At 37.5% G+C, this 25,369-nt stretch overlaps 3 protein-coding genes across 3 annotated transcripts; 1 reads left to right on the top strand and 2 right to left on the bottom strand.

Annotated features, from left to right (window-relative positions):
- Positions 1-3,127: 3,127 nt before the first annotated feature.
- On the top strand, positions 3,128-8,893 carry LOC129318427 (probable 1-acylglycerol-3-phosphate O-acyltransferase). The gene is made up of 10 exons (XM_054963177.1): positions 3,128-3,270; positions 3,379-3,730; positions 4,124-4,360; positions 4,667-4,713; positions 4,850-4,968; positions 5,069-5,229; positions 6,309-6,418; positions 6,495-6,594; positions 7,799-7,922; positions 8,005-8,893. Exons 2-10 carry the CDS (start codon positions 3,543-3,545, stop codon positions 8,128-8,130), a joined length of 1,212 nt encoding a protein of 403 aa, XP_054819152.1. The 5' UTR covers positions 3,128-3,270; positions 3,379-3,542; the 3' UTR covers positions 8,131-8,893.
- A 1,970-nt stretch (positions 8,894-10,863) lies between these two features.
- Positions 10,864-15,108, bottom strand: LOC129317860 (probable LRR receptor-like serine/threonine-protein kinase At4g36180). Its single transcript, XM_054962265.1, has one exon. It carries the CDS (start codon positions 14,697-14,699, stop codon positions 11,304-11,306), a length of 3,396 nt encoding a protein of 1,131 aa, XP_054818240.1. The 5' UTR covers positions 14,700-15,108; the 3' UTR covers positions 10,864-11,303.
- A 1,102-nt stretch (positions 15,109-16,210) lies between these two features.
- On the bottom strand, positions 16,211-23,400 carry LOC129317948 (kinesin-like protein KIN-7C). The gene is made up of 12 exons (XM_054962387.1): positions 22,730-23,400; positions 22,408-22,497; positions 22,206-22,306; positions 22,005-22,118; positions 21,838-21,919; positions 21,677-21,744; positions 21,529-21,594; positions 21,322-21,446; positions 20,260-20,578; positions 18,366-19,550; positions 17,329-17,633; positions 16,211-16,814 (listed from the first exon to the last, which is right to left on the bottom strand). Exons 1-12 carry the CDS (start codon positions 22,914-22,916, stop codon positions 16,457-16,459), a joined length of 3,000 nt encoding a protein of 999 aa, XP_054818362.1. The 5' UTR covers positions 22,917-23,400; the 3' UTR covers positions 16,211-16,456.
- Positions 23,401-25,369: the final 1,969 nt, after the last annotated feature.

Genomic DNA, 25,369 nt, shown 5'->3' with positions numbered 1-25,369 from the left:
ATCTTGCTTAGCCTACTGGGACTCTCTTTTTTAGTATATTGTTGTTTCAATGCAGTTATGTTGACATAATTTGGGGGGGGTGAAATTTAAATTTCGTAATGATTAGTCTTATTTTAAATATCTTCTACTCATATTTATGTCGGGCGTGCTGTACTTTTGCATTAGAAATTTATTGTGTTTGGAGATCTTTTAAGACTCTGGACCTTATTATGAATAATCTTTAACTTTTTGATTTAATAAAATGATATTTTTGGCTTTGGCGAAAATAACTCTTACATTTGGGACCAAATTATGAAAAAGATTGAGCCAAATTTTACAATGCACCTCGGTTACGTCCCCATGTCATTTAATTTCAATCTATCGTATCTCTTATAGAAGGCCACAAAAAGTTTTGGTGCTCGATTTTCCTAAAAATGGCAAAGGAATCGGAAGATGATGGATTCACTTATAATTAAAAGTCAATATAATATTGTGCAGAAATCTTGCAATTGGCTCTCACAACTCAGCTGGTTAGAGCACCTGTTTAGTAAGTGGGAGGTCTTGGGTTTGACTCTCAACGAAAACATGATGGGATAACACTTTTTTGAAATTTTTAAGAGCTTCTTTCCATGTACAAGATTGCTCCTAATTGTTTGGCCAGGTAAGAGGTTATAAGCAATAAAATATTAAAATATAAATCATTGGAATGTGGTCTTTAAAGCCTCTAGCGGTCTAGGCCTTTTCCATTACTGACATTTTTGGGTTTCAAATTCAAGTGATATAACAAGCAGCAAATGCAAAGGAAGCCATGGTTGTTCACGTGTTTCAAGGAATTAAGTGAAAGAGTAAGGCACGTGTTCTCTGTCATTAATGGTTACCAATCTATCCTATATTCTTTACGTTCTTGCTAAACTTACTTCCAAGTTTTGACATTCAAGTAACATAATCTCCTGATTGAAAGCCAAATTTCTGGAAGTTCTGAAACTTCAAAAGTCTTGAGTTTCTTGGTTGCCAAGTGGACAGTTTGAAATTTTTGTCATGATTTTTCTCACGGCCGGTGACATTTAATGAACTGGACCCTTAGATGTGCTTCTTACATTCCTGGCCTTTTCTTTTCTTCAACAATGAACCTCTGTTGGATGCTCAAGCCAAAAAAAAAAACTGTTCAACACATAAACTTCCGCTCCTTTGTGGGCTAATTGTTTGACAGAGACAAGACAATGGACTGCCAGGTGAGAGCTCTTAGGATGTAGCACTTTGTACTTTTGAGAAAGGGTTGCTAAAATTTATTTCATCTTCCCACTTCTCACGATCTTGATGGTCAAGGGCATGTTCTCAAATGCATAACTCAAGAAACAAATAGTCATTGTAGTCCAACTTAAGTAGGCTTTTTGTAAACATTTTAGGCAAATCTAACCAAAATATTGACGGAGAAGTATTCAATAAAAAGAGATTTTTCTATTTCTATGAAGAGGTTCAATTAAAACATCAGTTGAATTTTCCTGATGACATGCATCAAAGGATTCGGTACATCAGTGCCTTTGAGGGTTGACAATTTGAGACCCTCATTTTATTGAATGGGGGTGTGTGTCTTCATTAGAAAGACATTATTTGACTTCATAAATATTTTTTATTTGTACGGTTAATTGTTTGAGGGCATGAAGTTATCCAAAGATTGCTCTTTTAGGTTCCTACTTTTGATCAGTTGTTAAAAATAATTCATAGTATGCAATAGATTTGGCACGCTGTGTTTATTGCCTAAAGCTGCTGGTGTATTACGAGGTAGGGTGAAATGAAAGATTACACACGTCAATAAAGGATGCCTGTGATTCGTCTATTCTTTCTATGTGATATGTTGTTTATTGCAATTCTAACATCATAAGACAATTTCCATGTTTGCCGTTTTGGTTTTACGTTGATATGTTGTTTATTGCAATTCCAACACCATAAGACAATTTCCATCTTTGCCGTTTTGGTTTTACGTTGTTCCACTTGGCTTCCGAGGTTGATCGGGCCATTTACGATGCAATTGCCTTGTGTTTCTCATGCTAGTGTGTCTATTATTATTGTCTATTCATCAACACTTGCATGGTAGCTATTTTAGCTCTAGTCTAATAATTGTAATTTTAGATTGCTGGCGTGTTTCTTTTCATTAATAAAAGACTTAACAGTATAAATCATGAAGGATGGCTCTGTTTTCAGTGAAGCTATCTCCGAGGCCAACAAATCCGGGAAGAAAATCGTCTTGTGATGTATTTCTTGATGCGGTGTTCCTATATGCAATTGTTTCATCCCATCCCATCATCTCTGTTCTCAAGTCTGACAGAAGCTTACAATATTCCTTTTGGCTGTTATTTGAAAACATGCTCGTATTATATAACGATGCAAAATGTTTGGAAATTCATGTATTCCAATTTTTGCTGGGGGAGGGATTGGACAACATTATTCACTGAAGGGTAGGTAACAAACCAATATTATATCAGCCACAAAAATCTTGCAGAGTCCGTGTGGCCTATGTTGAATCACAAAATTAGCTAATTTCCTTTGTACTCCTCCTAAACATCTCTCCTTCTACATTAACATCTTCGGATACTTTGTAATTCAATTTCTTGTAGCTAAACATCTGTGTTTTCACTAATTTCGATCAACTTGGTCGTCGTCGTTCTTTCCTGGCTTATGTAAACAGGTTATTTGCGACCCTTTTCCTCACCGCTACAACCTGCATTACCATGATTTAGAAGTCACTAGTGCCGTTCTTTTAACTGTTTTTGTAAATAAATAAGTGATAATATGTTAGAGGGAGCAGTTTAATCACAGTAATGAATTTTATGTGGATGAAATAGAGACTTCAGAGTCTAGATATATGTAAATTAACGATGTGTTAAGTTTTCAATTGAACAAAATTGATAATCAAAACAGAACTTCAAAATAATTAATTCTTAGATGAAACTTTAAATAGCATCTATTATAATGGGTGAGTTTGAGAGCCACAATTAATTATGAAGCTGTATCCAAATATACTCTAAATAATTTATCATTGTTGTTGTTGTCGTTTTACTATTTAATCTTACATGAACCCAGTGCCAAATATATTAAATAAGGTTTTCTCTCCGTAGAAGCAGGTTGCATATTCTATTCATTTGCAATTTTTGCATAGCCTCGCATCTTTCAGTGAATAGATCGGAGGCTCCTCCGCATCTTCCGATCTCGATGAATTACGAAAGTATGTCACTGCGCACGTCAGCAAGAGTCATTCGGGCCTCTTTTAGGGACCAAAAGGCATAAAAACATGTAAATTTCGTTTTGATATCCCTGACTTTTTTATATTCAATATTCGCCGACTATATATGTTTAATTTCAGCGCTGGTTTTTTTTTTTTTTAAATCTCAACTTCTGCAGACTTCTCTTCTTCAATGGTCAAATTTTGTTGTAGCGTGGAGCGCAATCCACCGATTATGATTTATGCTTTCTGACTTTGAATTGCCGGGAACAAATCCAAGTTCCTGGTGGGATATTTAGATCCTAGTAGTCTGATAGCAGCATCTTCATATCGTTGACGTTTTATGACCGTGATTCGGTATCGCTGGTCAAGTTCAATATCAAGAATGGCCGAAGAGATCAAGACGGCCGACCTAGGATCCTCTGCTACTTCTGCAAAAACTAGACGCTTCTGGCCTTCTGTGCTTCGCTGGATTCCTACTTCCACCCATCACATCATCGATGCCGAGAAGCGCCTTCTCTCCGTTGTCAAGTAATCATTTTCTTCATTTGTTCTTCCGAAACCCTAACTTTTATCGGCAACAGTCACCGCAGAAAATTTGGGTTTTTCTAAAAATTTAAAACTGTGATTCCCTTTGAAAATTCTAATATCAGGGTTTTCCGTTACTATCATGCATTTGTCTACTTTCGTTCGGGAGATATTCTTAACCGTTAATGTTTTGTTGATGGACTTATTCGGAGGTGGCCATGAATTACAGGAAAAAGTAGTTCCGGACTCAGTCAATTTTTCAAATGAAGTGATCCTTTAACTGTCATGATTCGTTTGCTTGTTTTATATTAATTGCATTATACCGGGGGCATATTTTACATCCCCCCCCCCCCCCCGGGGAACATTCATTTATGATTGTTATGGCTTCTTTTACAGGACTCCTTATGTTCAAGAATTGGTTAATATAGGCTCTGGTCCACCTGGGTCGAAAGTTAGGTGGTTTCGTTCGTCAAGCGATGAGCCAAGGTTTATCAACACTGTAACATTTGAGAGCACACAAAATTCTCCTACGCTTGTAATGGTTCATGGATATGGTGCTTCCCAGGGTTTCTTTTTCCGTAATTTTGATGCACTTGCCAGTCGTTTCAGAGTCATTGCTATTGATCAACTTGGGTGAGCCTTGCTTCTCTCGACCCTAAAATTTTCTGGTAGTTGATTAATGTCTTTTGTCCAAAAAACTCCATACCTGAACGTATAATGTGTTTTTTCGTCTTATGCTTCATTTTAACCTAGGAAAGGTAAAGGAAACCGACAAAAAAATTGAAGTTGGAAAAGGAAATTGACATGAAAAACTTGAAGTCCTTATTTAGGCCATTTACAACCTCATTTTAATCATCAAGTCCTTTTGAGGGGAGATGTGGTGTATAGTTGAGGCCTGTTAATTGATCTCATTTCCTCCCTCGAAACTTTTTTCTGCAGTTGGGGCGGATCAAGCAGGCCTGACTTTACATGCAGAAGCACAGAAGGTTAGTCATGTAAAATAATAATATTGTCAACAGATAGGATGAATTCTAGATTTACTCTGGAAGAGGAACGACCTATATGTTACTGAAACTGAAAAGTACTCTAGCAACTACTTATAACTTGTTGTTGGCATTACAGAAACTGAGGCATGGTTTATTGATTCTTTTGAGGAATGGAGAAAAGCTAAAAATCTAACCAATTTTATACTACTTGGACATTCTTTTGGTGGTTATGTTGCTGCTAAATATGCCATCAAGGTGAATGTCATCCCTTATATCATTCTAATGTTAATTACCGGCATTTTTGTTGTTTGTTATTATAAATATTCTGATGTATAATTTAATTATCTAAATATAGCACCCTGAGCACGTACAACACTTGATCTTGGTGGGACCTGCTGGATTTTCATCAGAATCAGATGCCAAATCTGAGTGGTTTACAAAGTTTAGAGCAACATGGAAAGGAGCACTCATGAACCATCTTTGGGAGTCTAATTTTACACCTCAAAAACTTGTCAGGTAAAATTACCTAGTTGCCCTTATGATCCACTTTTTATGTGCGTGGCATATTTTTAAAATTTTAGACAACTTATATGAAGGAGCAAAGGATGGGATGAAATGGAAAAAAATGATTTGGTTGGCGAAAAATGGTCATGACCCTACTCTTAAAAAATATTAAAAGAGATAAAAATAGTTGAGTAATAATTACAATATGATAGATATTGCACGAATTTTTCTTTTTACTTTTCGGTTTACTTTAGCAAAACAAAATTGAGTTCTTTTCCTTTTCTTGTCAAATCTCATGTTTCTACAATATTACAGTCTTTTGCTTCGTCCAGCGGATTGGCTTCTGGAAGGCTGTTTGATTATTGTACCTGACTATTCAAATAGAATAGAGTAAATTATACAATCTTCTCAGTTTTGTGGCCATTACACAAATCTTGGGATAAGGCTTGTTGTTGTAGCTGTAGGGCCTGCTAGTGTACTTTTCTCATGAAGGATATCTTAGTCGAAAAAAGAAAATTGGAATAAATGCAACTATGGATGCATTTACTCACGTAACTCACCCAAATCTTAAAGTCTTCTTGATGAATAAAATAAATTCCATCCTTGGAAATTCAGTTTATATTTCAAGGTAATGTAATCCATTTCTTTATATCTTTAGGTTAATCTGTTCTAATGGTGGTGTTACTGAAGTACTCATATTTTCCATTAGTTAGATATGGGTATGAATCATTACTGAACCATGGACACTCTTTTATTCATTAACATTAATCTTCATGGGGAATTTACTGTTGGGGTTGGCTATTGCAAACAATATATATTTAAATTAAATTTTCGGGTTGGGAGACTGAGGCTGTGAGATGTTGGACTGACTCCTGTTTAAGTACTTGTCGAGGGAATCCTGTTTTGTGTTCCATTGGACTTCCTTTTTGTGAACCATGCAACATGGATTGATACCCTATAACTCCAGTTTTGTTCACCCCTTGATTTACTTAGTTACATTATCATAGTTCTTTTATATTTTATTTGGGTATAATGAAAATTTTATTAGATGTTGTCATTGTAGAATATATCTTTTTATATGTTTGTTGTAGAGGGTTAGGTCCCTGGGGTCCTGATATAGTCCGCAAGTATACAAGTGCTAGGTTCGGTACACATTCAACTGGTGAAGTATTGACTGAAGAGGAATCAAGATTGCTGACGGGTATGGTTCGATACTATATTGACACATTGTTTCAATATCAGAGTGCATTCTAATTGTTGATTTCTTCGTTTTGAAGATTATTTTTACCATACCGTAGCAGCCAAAGCTAGCGGAGAGCTGTGCTTAAAATATATTTTTTCTTTTGGAGCGTTTGCTAGGATGCCCCTTCTTCACAGGTTTGCTGACCACCTATTTTTTTTAATTTAACTTATATTTCAGATCAGCGATATGAAAGTCCACTTTTCTCTTCAACAAACAGCTGCATTATAAAATTGCATTTAGTTTGCAGGGTATGGTAATCATAAAATTTTGATGATAACAAGTTCAAATGTGCTGTTTGGTCAGTTGTAAATTTTTGCATGATGTAATTGATTAAAAAGTATTTATTATCCGACTTTTTGAAGTCAGCTTGATCCTGATGGGCTTCTGTTGGAGAAATCTTTTGCCCAATGGGGACCCTTTCCCTGTTGATGGCGGTTTTGTGGGGATGAATTGCTGTTTTGTTGTTACGCCATCATGGAACTGGAATTTGTTGGAGCTATTGACATGGAATCTTTAGGATGCAGTATAACTTGACATTGATATATTTTAATTATTTTGTGCATGAATTTTTTGCCCATTATATGTTGGCATAATAAAGTAGTTGTGGCTGGGTGATATTGGATTTGCATTTACTAGTATTTATAGAACTTCCCTGCATAATGTGCACCTTCTCGGAAAAGGGTAGAAAACAAAACAAAAAACAAGAGATGGGGCAAGAGAAAAGAAGAGAGTTTGTCCTCGGTATTATCGAGATTACTGTTGTAACTATCATTTTTTTTTTCGGTGAAAGAGTTGTAATTTATACTGCATGGCGTACTGCTTGATGATGGCTATTCAATTTTGTTGTGCGACAAGCAAGTTATCGTGATGATGGAATGCACTTTAGCTTCTTGTTCATGCCCTGTTGCTGGTTGACGAATATTGATGCTTGTTGCATACACATGAAAGGCATCCTCAGAAAGTTCACGCATTTCATGATTCGTATGGTAGAAATAAACAGTATCCTTTCCATCCCCAAGAAAATTTGAGAACAGGGGCAAATTGAAACTTCTCTGGTATTGCAAACTTAGTTATCCAGGATTATAATATAACATCAGGGACCTTTACCAAGTATTTTTTTATTTTTGATGATAAGACTATATGTAAACTGCGGGCACATGAGATTGGGCACATGGTGTGGTAAGGCTTCATCTATGGATTGGTCTCTTGTTCTAATATGGAATGTTGTTATTATTATTATTATTATTATTTTTTTGTACTTCCTCATTTTCATTTTTATTTTGGTAGGTGTCAGTTTGTAACGTGTTTTGTTTTCCTTTCCCTCCCTTGGTGTTACAGTGCCTCAGAGTGGAAGGTACCAACAACTTTCATGTATGGTTTCCAGGATTGGATGGATTACACTGGGGCCCAAGAAGCTCGTAAGCATATGAAGGTTCCATGTGAAATCATCAGGGTTCCTCAGGTACGGCTTTTTAGCGTTTCCCAAACATGAATCATTATGCTATTATTTAATCTAAGGGAGGGAATTGTGTTACTTGCTGCAGGGTGGGCACTTTGTGTTCATTGATAACCCAACTGGCTTTCACTCAGCTGTGTTTTATGCTTGTCGAAGGATCCTTTCACCTGATCCAGACAGTGAATCCCTTCCTGAGGGCCTCACTTCTGCATAGGATTATTGTTTTGGGCAGTCCTATTAAATATTATCATTTTTTAATGAAGCGGATGTCATAATTAGTGTCTTGACATTATTGCTTCGTTAAAAAACAATATTCTTAAGTGGAAGCACTGCTGCGGTTTATTCTTGTATGTATGTATACATATTACAGAAAATTTTTGCCCACACCCGGGGGGGGGGGGGACGTTGTAAGAACTAAGAATACTCAATTTATTTTATGTAAAAGAAAAAAGAAAAAAAAACGCCTTGAAAGATTATTGATCTCTGAAACATGTTTGGTGAGACTGAAGAGTCGGCTCCACTCGCATTTTCCTGAGGGTATGCTTATGACAGTGAATTCACCACTGACAGGTTTGGACTTTTCAGGTGACGATAAATTTCCCAGTGCGTTGCAAGTAACTGGTCATCGAAGAGGTTAATAATAGGCTTCTAGAGGTGTTTCATCTATGGTGAAATTTTCTTACAGGGATCTTATATTAAGTGTAATGTTTCTCGCTAAATGGTTAGGGGAAAAAACGATGAGCTATCGTGAGAAATCTGCGGAGGTGAAGTGAAAATGTAAGATTTTTTAGTAATACATACTTTGGAGCCTTTATGATTCCTCATACGGTCACACCAAAAATGTACTTGGTTTTGTGACTGTCACGCTAGTTAATGAGGACAGCGACATAGCTCAGCTAGCTGGAATCTCTGAATTGTCGTGAACTCACTCAATTGTCACTCAATTGAACCCCAAGTATAGGCTGGGCTACTCTACTCATGCTGTACGGCACCCCCTCTGTGTTCGAATGAATTTAAAACGCAACGATGGGTATTAAAGATTTCAACAGTCAAGTATAATAAATATCAATTTTTTTTAGATGATAATAAAATTTCCTTAATTATATAAAAGATAATCCAACGTTTTAAAATATTATAATTTCATTAAAGTTGTCCTTAAGAATTTTTATAATAATAAATTTTAAAATAAAAAGACTATTGAATCTTCATTGATAAATGTAATTTTTTAGTTAATTTTTATAATTTTTGAGTAAAAATTATTATTTTTTAAATAAAAGTTATGATCGGAGCTTATTATTTTAATATAAAAAGTATATCTGATAAATTATAATTTTTTATTTAATTCTTTTGATTTATAAAATAAAAGTTATTATTTTTTAAATAAAAAATGTGAATAGAACTTGTTATTTTCAATTAATATAAAATAATTTTTTTATTTTAAAATTTATTGATACAGAAATTTTTAAAAACTTAAATAAAATTATGATATTTTGAAAGAACATATTGTCATTTGTAAAATTTAAAAAGATTTTGTTATAATTTGCTCTATTTTTTACCAGAATAAATATCATATTAGATGTAAAATTTTCCATAAATTATACTATTCAAGAAAATGTGACTTAATTTTTTATGTTTTGCAATAATTTGCAAAGTGTATGAAAGATGTAATCAATTTTTAAACTTTCAAAAAATAATAATAAAAAGCCTATTCAATATTCACACCCGCATTAACCCCTCCCTGTTTTTCCCGTGTTAGTGAGCATAGCATACAATATACATCCTGAGTTCTTAGCTCTCACATAATTGATTCACAAGTTTGGAGCCACAGCGACGGGCGACGTGACTTGGGTCCACGTGCAGGTCAATGCAGCGCCTTGACTCCTGTGCGTCCGTCTCTCGCTATATATTTATTTATTCCATTGCAGCCTTGTTTTTTTTTTTTTTTTTTGCTTGGGAGACGATGGAAAGTTGCTATTAATCTAATAATCTAACTACACTGTGACGTAGATGTGAAAATGCTTGAGGAAATGGTATCTATCTTAAGCAACGCTCGTTTCTCACGATTTTTGCTGGCCTTATCTGCGAAATTGTTTCACGACTTCATTTTAAATCTTGAAATTGATTTCTTGGTTTTAATCTATGACTAAATAACTCGCTCCTTTTTGTTTAAGCACGAAAGTTCCCCCCCCTCACTTTTTATCTTAATGGCATAGATTTTCAAGATTTAAATTTAGTCCCGACTTAATTTCATAACTGTGTCGAGAGGACGATGATGACATCATGCTATGACAGTTCGATTTGCCATGATCTGAGCTCTTTCTACCCTGACCTGATTTTGATTTCAATTTATAACTGAGCTTAGCTCTCATGCATCTACACAACATTTTTTCCACCAACAATAACGGTAATAAATGATAAAATAAGAAAATTTTCACTACGAACGCATAATAATTTTCAAAAAAGTGAGACAAAGCAAGTTAAGAGTGGTGTAAGAAATTCCGATAAGAATTAAATGAACATATTTAGCAATTCAAAGTATTAGAGCAATATATTGGATGAACTAAACCACAATTTAAAGATTTAAATAAGATAGATAATCAAAATACCAATATTTTTATAATTTTAATTCAAAGATACTTTTTAATCTGTGTTTTTTAAATTTTAGCACCACACATCGCACGAGTGGTTGTAAAGTCTTAGTTTTGCACTTCCAATTATTTTTTAACTTATAAATCCAAAGCTCTGAATGTCAAACGAGTCAATAAACGCAGGCCCCCAAAAAATGAGGCAATAAACAAAAAAAGCGTGGGAGTCACAGTTCATACAGTTTTCCGGCCAGCGGCATATTGTTTATTTCTTGCAGAGATGAGCCTCAATATTGAATAGTTCAAGTTGATTACTTTAAAAAGAAAAGGGAAAAGAAAAAACAATAGTTCCTCGAGAGAATCTGGGTGCTTTGTCCTTTTGCTCTCAGAAATTTTTTTATGAAAGATAGCATTTCTGATTCGGCAGATTCACGGACTCTGATGCCCCATCACCCTTTATCGATGACTCATATTAACGGTTACTTTCCTCTACCCTCTTGTCTCGACACGTGGCACCGCCCCATTCGATATCCTTCATTTGGCGGGAACAACCTTTCAGGTTCGCCCGCACGGAATTTCGGATAACCATTTGACCAGAGCAGCGAACAGCGCCGTCGGGTCAAAGCTTAACTCGACAAGAATAAAAAGTCACTGGGGCGAACAAAGGAGCTTAAATTCAGTACGAAAAACAATTCTCTACATGAACCGCAGTAGATTACCATGATTAACTCGAAAAAATCCCGTTACTTTCACCATTTTTTTTTCCGGAAAAAAGGAAAAAAAAAAAAAGAAGTAGAAATCATCAATTAGGGGAAGGTAGCGCGGTCGGATCGGCTGACGATGGGATCTCCTGTCCGACCCGGCAACCTTCGAGCATGAAAACAATGTCAGTCATGGACGGCCGATCAAGAGGATCTGGTGCTGTGCATAGAAGAGCCACTTTGATCCCCAACAAGAACTCTTCCCATTCCGAGGACTCCGGGTCTAGCTCTAGCAACCCAGGCTCCAGCAATTCCGATATCTGTCCTTTTTGCAATTGCCTTTTCACCCATTTCACAATGTCTTCGTCTTGCGTGAACATCACCGGCTTCCTCCCCGTCAGTATCTCCAACAGTACTATCCCAAAGCTGTACACGTCGGCCTCCTTCGTCGCTTGCCCTGTTAATGCTGCTTCCGGTGATACATACCCCAACGATCCGATGGGAGTGGACGATGACGACGCTTCTGCTGGGGTTGCAATTGATATTCTGTCTAGCCCGAATTCTGATAAATGAGCTTCAAAATCTGCATCAAACAGAACATTTTGAGGCTTCACATCGCCATGAACTATTGAGACTGAATGCAGGAAGGCTAGCCCTCGAGCAATGCCTAGTGCGATGAGATGACGCATCGGCCAATTCAGTACATGGCCATCTTGCTGAGATGCTTCTTGAAGAAGCGTCCCGAGGTTTCCATTGGGCATGTAGTCATAAACAAGCAGCCTCACGTCTGGTGGTCCTGCATAATAGCCACGCAATACTGTTAAATTCCGATGCTTCACCTTTCCTAATGATTCTGCTTCTTTACGGAATGTTCCCTCCTCGATGGACCCATCCGGGAGACGACGGATCGAGAGCACCATTCCGTCTGGGTACGAGGCCTTGAACACAAGGCCATATCTTCCTCTGCTCAACACATTCTCCTCATCAAATTGTCTAGTGGCTTCTAGTGTCTCGCCATAAGTGATCTTGTTATTGAACATTACTAGTTTTGGCCCTCCATTTTCACCACTCCCTCGACGTCTGTCTGCTCCTGAACTCGAACGAGCAGGGCTCTTCTTCTTCTTCTCTCCTGTTACCCCTTCTCTCAGCTTCTTGCGCCACCTTAAGAGGCTATAAATATAGCCGCAGCAGCATAATCCCAGAAGGCATACTCCACACAGAGCCACACCTATAAATATTATTAGCCTCTTCCTCTTTCGCCTTCTTACATTCGCACATTCTCTATGCAGCGGCTTTCCGCATAACCTGCCGTTCATTGCAAATATAGAAGGATCTTTGAATCGGGAGCCCAGCATTTCTGGAATCTCGCCTTCGAGATTATTTCTAGAGAGATTTAAATACTTCAGACCAGGTATGAGTGACAGGCTTCCATGAATCTCTCCGCTCAGTTGATTTGAGGAGAGATTCAACGCAGTCAGGTTTGATAAACTTGACAAGGATTCTGGTATTTGACCCGTTAGTTGATTGGCATCCAAGAGGAGAGAAGTCAAAGCAGAACATTCGGATAATTCTGCCGGAATATCTCCTGTTAACTTGTTGTCTCCCAAATCAAGGAACCTTAAGCTATTTAGACGGTAGATATCACCAGGAATGTAACCATGTAAACGATTTGAGCGAAGCTCGAGCACTTCAAGCTGAGAACAGTTACCAATCTCTGATGGTAGTTTACCAGAAATATGATTTTGAGACGCAGAGAAAACACGTAACGACCGAAGAAATCCATAAGTAGCTGGAATTTCACCAGCAAAGACATTGGAGCTGATATTGAGATGTTGTAGAGAAACTAAACTGCTGAAACCCTCTGGAACACCTCCAGATAAGTGGTTCTCCTGAAGAGCAACAACCTGAAGGCTTGGTAATCCGAAAAGCTCGATTGGCAAATCACCTGAAAGATTTTGCCTACTTAAATCAAGCACTGTTAGTTTCATTAAGCCTCCGACACTAGCAGGAATCCGTCCTGAAAGCCCACAATGACTCAAATTCATAACCTGCAAAGCTGTCAAGTCCCCGATGGCAGACGAAAGTTGGCCATAAAATTTATTATTACTGAGATTCAAAGCACTCATGTTACCCAATCGCATTAATTCTTGGGGTATAACCCCATTTAGTTCATTATCGCTCAAATTCAACAACTCGAGTTCAGAAAGTGTTCCCAAACTCGTGGGTATAGAACCAGTAAACAGGTTATCGCCCAGAGATAACATTTTGAGGTTCCTCAGTTGGCCAAGAAATGAAGGAATGGGGCCGGAGAATCGGTTTCCTTGAAGATCAAGAACCTGTAACGAAGCACATTTCACAATTTCACGAGGGATGTCACCAGATAATGAATTGTTTGCCACCCTCAGCTCCTCTAGCCTCAATAAATTCCCAATATCCACCGGCAAAATACCAGAAAAGTAGTTTCCGGAAATATCAACAGTTGTTAACGACGTCGCATTTGTCAACCAGGAGGGAAATGCAGTGCGAATATGATTCTCTTCAAGCTCTAAAATCTCCAAAACATTGACAAATCTTGCATTTGGCGGCTCGGGAATGCCCGTGAGTGTATTAAAGCCTAATTGAACGATTCTCAGCGAAGAAGAATTGACCAAGTGGACATTGCAAAACAGAGAAGTGGGGACCGATCCCGAAAGTTGATTCGACGATAACGACAGCACTTGAAGTCTCGGCATCGTCCCTATAGTCGACGGAATCAAACCGGAAAGCGCATTGTTTTCGGCGCTTAGGTGCACAAGAGAAGAGCAGTTAACTAGAGCCGAAGGCAAAGTCCCATACAACTGGTTGGAGTCCAGCCAAAGATACTCAAGCAGTCCCAGAACTCCAACAGTGCCTGGTATTCTGCCAGAGAACCGATTGTAGGACAAGTTGATGAGTCGTAGCTGAGATTTTGACGAAACATTCGCCGGAATATCACCGGAAAATGCATTCGATGACAAATCAAGGAACAGAAGAGAGTTCGAAAAATCTCCGAGGATTCGGCCCGAAAGAGAGTTGTGAGCAACATCGAGGATTTGAAGGTTGGTGAGGTTGAGAAGAGCCGGGGGGAGTTTGCCGGAAAGAGAGTTATTATGAAGATAAACGGAACGCAGAAGCAAGCACTGGGAGAGAGAAGGAGGAATGGAGCCATTGAAGTTGTTAGAATGAAGGCTTAACTTGCGAAGTTGCGGCAAGTTGGAGAGGGAATCCGAGAGCGGGCCAGCTAGTTGAAGGCGAGGCAAGCGAAGCTCGCGGACTCGGTTGTTGGAACACGAGACGCCACGCCAGTCACAAGGAGCGGAAGGCGTGGAGGGATCCCAGCCGTCCAAGGAGCCGAGAGGGTCGTGGAGGCTAAGCTTGAAAGCCGTTAAGGCTCCGATCTCCGACAAGGACTCAACACGGCACAAGAAAGAGGCCAACGCAAGCAAGAAGCACAAAAAACTAGCCGTTGTTGTTGCCATTGTTGGAGGAGGAGGAAGCAGAGAGGTTTTTGGGGCGGGTGAGGGAGTTAGGGGATGGGCATGGCGTTTGTGGGTGTGTACGTTGAGGAGGAGCGTGTGCTGAGGCTGATGTTACTGTTACAATTAGGAGGCGGAGATAGACATTGTAATGTGTGTTCTTGCTGACACAAAACAATGCAAAGCGCCTCTGTCTCCCTCTCTCGCTCTGTTCCCAAAAGGGTCTGACTCAGGGGGGGCTTCTTGATGGAGGAAGAGCAGAAGGGGGAAAGGGCCTTTTGTGCTTTTGGAACCTTGTCATGGGAGTGGCATCATGAGGTCTTGTGAATTTTGTATCCAACGCGGGGACTGTTACTTTTTGATATTCTTAATTCTTATTCTTACCCCACTCTTTTGCTCCTCCTCGTTGGCTCTCCTCTCACATTCACGCTTCTCCCGTAAATTGAAGCTTCTTGTTCAGTTTAGTGTATATATTTGCTAAATAAAAGTGATTTTAAAATATAATCTAATACAACTTCCTACTCTAAGCCCCCTCTCCATTAAACTATACACATACATGGCCTCATTCCTCCATGAAGCATCCGGTTCTCTTCATCATTACTGTTCTAGTCTCGTGACCGGTTAGAAGTAACAATTTGTTGTTTCATTAGAGTCCTAGACACTGAGGGCAGTCCATGTTAGGAACACATAGCCTGGGTCTTTCCCAGCATTTACGGAAAAGAGGAAAAAGTTCTCTCTCGCTCCCACCCCCCAGGGGAAAAGTTTACTATCTTTATCCAGAGCAAAAATATGTAATATTTAAAACTATATTCACTTTTTTTGTTTGACATTGCAATGTTTAAAATGGAATGAAAACACTCGCTATCCTTAAATAAGGTCAACAATAAAAAAATATCTTAAAAAACTACCACTATTTTAGTTCAATAATGTTTGGATATGGATTAGTTGGTAGTATTAGACAGTTGTGCTAATACACACACACATATAATGGGCAAAATTTCTTCACGCAATAGAAAATCAACGATTTTTTTTTTTGGGCAAGTTGTGCATAGCATGTACACATCATGAATTGATTCATTGAGAAATGGTCCCCTTTATTTTTTTTCATTTGCCTCATATCTACTTTAGGTTCAATACAATAAAATCGGATAACAATTAACAAAGCAGAGCAGTCCATTAAATAGGGTCGGGGGAATAATAAAGTGAAAGGAGGGAATTTTTTAAGTATTTAATAATTAATAACAATAAACTTTTGGGGCATTGTTAGTTTCAAAATGAGACTCCAACGCACGCAGACGCAGACGCATCAATTGCATTGATGGCAGCAGAGCCGTTTGATGGGCCAATTTTAGGAATTGAATAGTGTTTCCTTGTTTAAAGTTTTACCCCCGCAGCAGTTGATTCTGTCATAAATGAGAGCTGCCAGGTTGACCAGATCTCCGCTAGAAGACGTGCCAATTCTCACCCCTCAGACCCTCACAGTCTCCTGTTATGACTGGACGACCCATTACCACTACTGTCAATCAGCCCATTTCAAAGCCCAAATTTACTAAACCCCACTTCAAAGTTCAGAGCGTTCAACCACTGTTACAAATAGTAATAATAATAATAAACCCTCTTACCACGGAGGCGGTTAGTAAGGGTTGATTTTTCAGACTAAGATATGGGGAAGAAGAAGGCCTGGTACGAATAATCCTACTATAATAAGAGAAACACTTTCATATGAAAAAAAAAAATGATTGTTATTATTATCACTAGAGTCATCTTACTTTTCTTCGCAATGAAGAAGAAGAATCATCATGGGCTATATCATAGCGTACTCCAAAACTGAGGGATTTACGGCTCTTAAATAAGGCTAAGAAGTTATGTCCAAAAGTCTTCTTCTGCGCCTCATTCGACTCCGTCAGACCAATCAGCTTTGCAACGAGTATGGCACTTTCTCTTAAGTGCTCCATGTCTTGCGTATTCGTCCACAGTCGCCATGCCAATTGTATACTCCTGTGCTTTGACTTCAAATCAATACCCCAATTCAGGTAACATTTCTCTCTTTCCTTCCTTGAGAGCTTCTTATGGACCTTTTTACTTAGCATCTTCCTCTCGCTATCAAGTGCCATGCGGCTGCCCCAGAAAAAATTAAACGTCAGATAAATGCATATGACAAACTTACAGATTTTTTTTTTTTTGGTTTCTTATAAACAAGCACTTTGATCATTTTCCTGGCCAAAAGCACCAGTCCTCCCTATTAGATTTTTGGCTTCTTCATGTGTTTCTGAACATTTCAAACACCCAAGTTCACGTGATACTTAGTGGTGCCAAGTATCAACTTCACGTTGAGTAAGCCTCTCAACCTATGTGCAGTCTATCATTTCATTTTGAATAAAAGAGATTTCTCTTAAATATCTTTTGTAAAAGATAACAATGTGGATTTGCATCGGCAATATTTCTCAACATCTAATGCACTGTTTTAAGAAAAACTGAATTTGAGCTCAAAATGAGAAGACTGATGTAAATGTCAAAAAAAAAAAAAGATATGCATAGACGATAGTCACCATAAGAATCAATCAACGAGAAACTAAGCATGATCGTGTTTGAGTGCAGGCCAAAAAATCAACTCAAAGAATTGAAGTTATACCTCAAATCAGGCGTGAGATTCTGACTGTCTTCTATCATAGGGGCTCCAGTAGAAAATTTCTCCTTTAGGAAGGACAAACGTCTGAGCTCAATGTCCAAGTACATAGGATCCCATAATTCACCTACGATAAGAAGAAAATAATAGGATCTATGAACCAGCGGTACATTGCAAGCATCCCAAAGTTCGACCATGTATCTCTGCTGCCTCTCAAATTTAGAAGGCAACGAAACTCCCGGTACTCCTTGGAAGTTGGCAAGTCTAGCTTTGCCCATTTCATTATTGAAGCCATGTGTCGTGGATTGAACCTAACACAGTGAGGTTCGAATCAATGCTATAATACCTTTCAATGACAAATGCTTTTGGAAGGATCTGAGAGCATAAAACGTAAAAATTTTCCTTAATGGACAGAGAATTAAACTGGATAAAAATAAGATTATCTGCCTATTATTGATTGTTTACCTTTTCTATCCAAATACAATTAAGGATTATTTATTTTCGGTGAAGTGTAACATCCAATAATTAGCTTTGAATGTGTGAAATATTTATAGAATCTATCCGATGAAATGAGTGATTACAACTCGAATGAAAAGCACATGGCAAGTAAGAACAGTTACTAGTTCATATATGAGGATAATTAAATAAAGGTAACAGAACTAATATTTCACAGATCCATTATCTTTAGTATACAAGCACGCATTCATGCATAATGATAATTATCATTGTTACAAGTCTATAAAAGATCTACATACTGCCCCTACCCTGTTGAACAATACACAGGACTTTGTAGAACCTTTAGCAACTGATGAATATATGTATGATTGAGACGTCGCAACCTACGATTTCTTAAGCACTCATATCTAACTACATAATTAGTTTAATCATAACAAGATTCACGTATATGCAATTCAGAAGTCATTTTGACTAATTATCTTGTTGCTAGCAATTAACTAAAAATAACATTTTAATAGAGAGTACCAAAAGGACAGAGAAAGCATCTGGCAATCTGAGTATATGCGCAACAAAGTTTTCCAACTCACCATAAGATCATCAAAGTCCTTCAGTCGTGCTGTCTTCGACCTTCCATTTATTTTCACGACAAAATTGAGGACACTAGCAGTATCTTCCACATCAGAGTCCATAACAGATTCCACTTCATCTAAAGCAACCATTTGGTGAGTTTGAAGATGTTCTTTCGATGATTTCCATTTTTTGGCTTGAAATTTCCGTTCAGAAAGTTTGTCATGAAAGTATGGTGAACTCGTAGGGTTTTCTTTCTCAACCTTAGCTAGTGATGTAACTGTTTCCGCTTCTGGCTTTTTGAACTGAGGAAGTAACAAAGTTTTAAACTGTGACTTATCATCAAACTGGGGAGGTGATACAGGTTCCTTATCTGGCTTATTGAACTTAGAAGGTGACATGACTATATGGTCTGGCTGATCAAGCTGAGGAGATAACATCTCTTCAAACTCCAACTTACCAGGCTGAGAATGTGGAGTTATTTCCTGATCCACCTGGTCAAACTTAAGATGACATGTAGCAGCCACAACTGACCTGCAACTATTGCTTCTAGTGAGTTGGAAACTACTTGATGGGGAAATATATAATTCAGAAGACCTGTTGAATTTCTCTGCGAAGTCTCCAAGACGTTCAATGGTTCTTTGAAGGTCCTCAATTTTTTGCTGAAGAACATCTTGGTTATTGTCTATAGGTTCGTGAATCAACTCATTATCCTCTTTTGATGATTTGGCATCACCATTCTTGACAAGTCTCATGGGTGATTTTCCTCCAATATCTTCTAAAGCAGCAACGAACAAATTAACATCTACTTCGTGGCCTTCAGTGCAATGAACTTCCCTACAGTTATCTCCATATTCAGGATTAACTCTGCCAGCTATCTCTTCCCAACCCTTACATGGATCAGGCCCAATAAACTCAGGAGTATGTCCATCCAAAAGAAAATTGTCTTCAGGATTCTCAGGCTGTTGAGCAAGGTGCTTATTCAACAGTGTTTCAATACGTCTTGGTTCATTGGAAACCTCAGACGCGTTGCCTGTTCTTGGATCCGTATCAGGATGAAGATTATTTGTAAAACCTGAGCATTCTGAGGCCATATCTCTATATACACTCAGAAGCTGATCTTTCCCTACCGACTGAAGCAAATTTTCAACATGAGATTGGAAAGTATCACGTTCCCGAGTCAATTCTTTTATCACTTCATTCATCTGCACATTTTCACGTCAGGAAAAATGACAAACGACGGCTAATATAAAATACCATAAAAAACCAGTCATTTTATTAGTTTCCCGTTGACAACAAATCAAAGAAAAATCTGACTCTATAATAAGCTTTGAAAAAAAGTACTGACCACCAAATTTTCACTTAAATCTAACATATTTATTTTGATGGGCTATGATTAAGTGCCGCATTAAGTTATTTAGAAGGAAAACTTGACTTGACTTCCAAGGTTTTTTTTTTTGGGTGAGAATTTTAGTTTCAAGTTAAAACAGAATAAAGAGATCATAACTAATAAGATATTTAGCTCATTTTCCTCCTTAAAGCCTTATTTCACATTCGAAGAATGGAAAATAAATTTTAGTGTGTTCATTGATGTTAAAAGATAGTCCAGATGGATGTAGCAAGTAATATCTATTGGCACAATTGAAAACAAAAAAGAAAAGAAAAGAAAAAAATAGTCTTAATCACTCGCGGTAATAGGGGAAGGTTTTAGGAAAAAGGAGAGGAGATGACTACCTTTTTGGTAGCTCATAAGTCATAAATTCATTAAAAGTGAAAGTGAATTTCTTTTTTGTTTTTAAAATCTGATTCAAAATAGCAGAGTAAATTTTCTAAGTAAATAACTTATGAAAACATTTTGCCAGTACCAATATGGATTTGGCACCAAGAGGATCCATTTTATTAATCAAAACTCACCTGTTCAATCTGAAGTTCTTTCTCCTTAAGCATCACAGTGTTTGGAGCAAGGCTCCTTAACTCATTCTCCATTCTAGCCAATTCCTTTTGCAGATGCTTTACCAAAATCTTGTCTGACATCATGACATTGACTTGAGCATTAGTAGCAACTTGTTTTGCACAACCAGCAAAAAACAGGGTATTTTTAGATTGCTCAACATGGTTGCGTGTTGGACTAATGGTGCAAATGATGGCTGTTCTGGCATTGCCTCCTAAAGAGTTTTGTAAGATGCGAGTTAGCTTGGAGTCTCTATAAGGTATATGTCCGTTTCTTTCCTTGCTGCATTGAGTAGTTGCAATTCATACAGACGTTGTAATCAATGTACTAACATGGTAGAGATAGACAAGGGGTAAGAAGAATAATCTTGCATGGCAATAAAGGGTAAAAATGCAGACAAAATATGAATCCAAACACTCGTTATAACAATGAGCTATATCTGGAAACCCCAAACAAGAGCTAATAACAAAAAAGCTGTACATGCTTCCATTCCAAACCGCATCTTTTTTTTCATTAGTGACTTTCTTAACCTCTAGGACAGTCAGTCAAAATTCCTAAAAATACAGGTCATGTACGACTTAAATTACTACTGCTAACTTTTTGAGTTTCTTACTAGCTTACATAGGGCATAACCTCTAGGACAGTCAGTCAAAATTCCTAAAAACACAGGTCATTGCACTCTTCAGATGAAGAGCATTTACTCAAAAAAAAAAAAAATCATCTAAAGATTGATCACCTTGAAGATTGATGAAGATTTATGCCAATCTATGATTTGGCCAAATTTAATTTGTCGTTTGTATAATAAGTAATATCATGGCCGGGCAACAAGGATGCCTCGTGACCAGGAGAGAGGTAATAATAGCTACTTAAGAAATTCCGACATTTCATATTTTCTTTATCTATTTAAACTGTTTCACCTTCCCTCAAGTAGAACTTTCAGATCAAGAGCTTCAATAATTCATTTGAATATCCTGCAACTGGAGGGCAAGTACCCTTAAGAAAGAAAAAGGCTTGAGAATTCCTACCTTAGTTTCCGGATCACTGTTCCAAGGGTTAGTAAACTGCGATTTATATGGCCACCTTCTCTCAGTCTTGTACCTTTTGTTAGTGCTTGAGAAGCTCGCTCACTTCCAGCAAGATCAACAAAATACTGCAGAAAAAAATGAACTCTTTCGTTCCTTTTACAAGACAATTATCATACCGCTGTAGGATAAAAGAGTCAAAGATCATACCACACTAGCTACGAGAATGCCAGACCTGCTAGTGCCTGCACAATGACTAGGAGAACTTTCAATCGTCTGCAGGAATTTAAATTTTTTGTGAAAATTTCGGGAAAACTTGTCTCAATTAATGAAAGTAACTTCGTGATGGAGTTCACACCAATCGAAGAATTTGATGAGATCTGGAGCTAGTTTCATTCACGGAAGTCTCTTTTGTTGTCCTTTGAGCTGCCATAATAATACAGATAGCTAACACTTAAAAAAAATTCACCAGAATGTATCAAAAGCGATACAGGAGTAGCACTAAGTAAACACCAATACCAGCACATATAGACAGGAGTTGCTGCAAATGGCTCCTCCCTGTCAAAAGCTCCTCTTTAAGTTTCTCAACGATTGTCCCTCTCTGTTTAGGGTGCGAATATCAATGATCATTCAATAGAATGAAAGCCAACAATTGGACAAATAGGGAAAACATGGCATAAATTTACCCTTGGATCATCTAGAAGTCTAAGGGGGTTATTATCTGCACTTTGAAGGTCTCTGACATTTTCATTATAGATCTCCATGGCAGAAAACCTCAGAACAAATTCTCTGTCTTGATGCTGAGAAATGACAAGTCATCTTTTGGATGCTATTAAAGAACATCATCTATTTCATTGCAAGCGAAGAGCAATAAAATTGTTTTATACCGTCTCTATATAGTCGTATATATCTCTCACTGCAAGTTCAGTAATTCCAGTCATGGTATATGTCTTTCCACTGCTGGTTTGCCCATATGCGAAAACACTAGCTGAAGATGGGTTTCATCAATGAGGCAAAGATGTTTAAAGCATAAACAATAATAGAAATAATCAGGAAGCACAAAGCGACATTTTTTTTTTTTTAACTCACAATTGATACCACCAAGCACCGAAAGAGCAACTGCCTTGACCCCTGCCTCATATACATGCTGTGTGGAGCAACCATCCCGAAACACATTGTCTGTGTTCCAAAAAAAAAAATGATTATTAAAAAGGGGCTTGAGAAAGGAAGAAAATGTTGAACATGGGATTAAGGATTGCTGCAATTAATAGAGACGTCATGCTTGATCTTGAAAATCACAAGATGGAACATATATATGTGAAATGCTAGGTCATAATTGAGAGTGTGTCCAATTTATCAAATACAAAAATTACAGAATGGCCTTCATCATCCAGCTAAATTGGAGCTTTACCAAACGTGTAGGTATCCATTGAGGAGGAGGATTCTGAAAAGGTGTTCTTGCATTGGATGGAATTGGGAGAAATGCATTCCCACTCTGATACATCGTTCCTGGCTTTTTCTTTCTCGTTCAAAGGCCTTACTCTAACCGAAACAAAAATTCTCTCTTCATGGCCATTTGATCGAGGTGTTTCCCTCATTAATTCCCCCCAACCGGACAAATTTTAATAATGCAAGACACGGAGACGAGGACTTCGGGTTCAACGATTATTCCTGTTCAATCGCACCGTCTGTATCCCTACGGGAAATATCACCCATTGATCAAATCATTTTGTCGTCATTCAATCGGTACAGGCCAAAGGCAGCTCCCGAAGAAAACGAACGATCAAACATGAGCGAGCATTACTAATTCAAAGAGGTACAATGCAGGTACATAGACATGCTCGCATACAGCTATGAACAGCCCAAGAAGCCGTTCTCTCTCCCTATCGCGCCAGAGAAAGAGAGAGAAGCTGAAGGAAGGGCTATGCCTCTGTTCAATGGCGAAGCCTTGGGTCCTTCCCTCCCATTCCATGTGAGGTATAACAGAAATCAAGGCTGAATCCACAATTTTGACCCCCACTCTCGCTATCACTAATATTCACGCAATCACCGCGCGCATTCTGGAAGTTATTTCGTTGAATGAAAAAGAGCATTTTTTTTTTAGATGACGTAAAAATAAATAGTACCATTATGATTTATGACCTTTGCCAACCATTGATGTAGTTTCCTTTCATTTCATCCCATTTTTGGACGTGGATCGCATGATTTGTGGCAATGGTCTTCAATCTTTGTACAGGTAATGGGTAATGGAGCAATGAAATGGGGTAAAAGCTTTTATATTATTCCTCATTAAAAAATATAAAATATTAAATATTTAAAAATATAAAAAAAAATTAATTTTTTAAAATATAATCATTATCTTTTTTTAAGTATCCTGTTAAATAAAATATTTTATATTTATTTTAAAATAAAACGTCTTATTAAATAAGAATAATTATAAAAAAATAAAATTAATTTAAAAATAAATAATTATTTTATTAGGGTGAAATTAATTTAATTAAAAATATTTTATATTTTTTAATAGATTAGAGTATATTTTCTCCCTTTCATCAAATCAAAGTTTTTTCAATGTTTCGTAACATCAGAATTAGGATAAATAAGCTATCAAAAAAGGGAATTAGGATAAATAAACTATATTAAATTGTCAATCAGTGCATCATCCAAATAGTGTGTCGGCTTATCAACACATGAAAGAAACATGGTATACGTACGATTCAGATGGTATAGTTTGAAATACGTCTTCAATTAAATTACTGCAGCTTCCATGTGCTGCATAATTATAAGTCGCGGTTTAGATAAACGGTTGAGATGACAAAGCTAAAAAAATAGTGTTTGGGTAATTTGATACATGATGGAGACGCAGGCAACGACAATTTCTCCGATTTGCTTCTTCCTCCCACCTCCTCCTCCTGTATTCTCTTAATATCTTTCCCCACTTTTTTTTTTTTACTATTATTTCTCAATTAAATGAACGAATTTCAGGTCTGAATTAACTTGCTTAAAGCAGCATGATCTCCATAATTTCTAGGAAACACAAGACACAGAGTTATGATCACATACATTAACCAAAACCATGAGCTCATTTCTGAAAAAGTTGAGCATGGTGTTGGCGATTACGTCGATGCTGATATCATTATATTCAAAGTCAGCACGGATTTCGTCACCACCAGCACTAGCAGAGGCGCCGGATTTAAATTTTCAGACGATGGAGGCAGAGAGGAGTGAGGATTGTTATCATGATTTGGAAGACTATGGCAATTGGAGCCCTAATCCTGTTTCTCCGGGAGGCAATGCTGCTCCTATTCCTCATCCAAAACAGAAATAACCCTAACACTCATTCTCTGCTTCACCAGGTTTCTTTAATTTCCTGCTGAATTAATTTCTAATAAGAGGATGAAAGTGGCCAGGGATTAATTCCTTCTGTATCGGAAGAATCGATGAGAAAAGTCATCAATGTATATATACTTTGTAACTCCACCTAGAGATTTAAGATCCTCTGAAACCTCGGAATAATTAATCAGAAAGCATGTGATATCATTGCGTCACCACCACCACCACAAATTCCTGAACTACCACCACCACCACCATCACAAATTCCTGAACTAAGTTCATCTCGGAAGTTTATACATACAAACGTGAGGGGACAACGTCGAAGTCCTCCTTAATTACAGCCAACTGGCGACGAATCACTATTCACTACAGCCATCAAGCAATGTAATTACGTCAATCGTCCTTCCTCTATATATAGGATAATTGGATGTTACTCTATGATCTCCATAGGTGTCTCGAGAATGATTACCATTGCACAGTATGACAAGAGTAAGAAGCCCAAAATGGAGCACACAACATGAGTAGTGATGATCAGCTTATGACAGTTAATAAACTGTAATTTTTTTTTTTGGTGGAGGCACGTGTTGAAATTAATGGAATTATTAAACGTAAATTTTAAAATGAAAAATGTAACAAGGCGTAATTTTTAATCAAATTAGAACCATTTGTGCACTTGTGCTAGGTGTATTTTATTTTTTAAGGGTGCCTTTCGGACTTATCT

Source organism: Prosopis cineraria, unplaced genomic scaffold (assembly GCF_029017545.1).
Source record: "Prosopis cineraria cultivar Desert tree isolate PC_DT_omini unplaced genomic scaffold, ASM2901754v1 PC8, whole genome shotgun sequence".
Lineage (NCBI taxonomy): Eukaryota > Viridiplantae > Streptophyta > Magnoliopsida > Fabales > Fabaceae > Prosopis > Prosopis cineraria.
The sequence above is the reverse complement of the archived record's forward strand: the minus strand, read 5'-3'. Positions and strand labels throughout refer to the sequence as shown.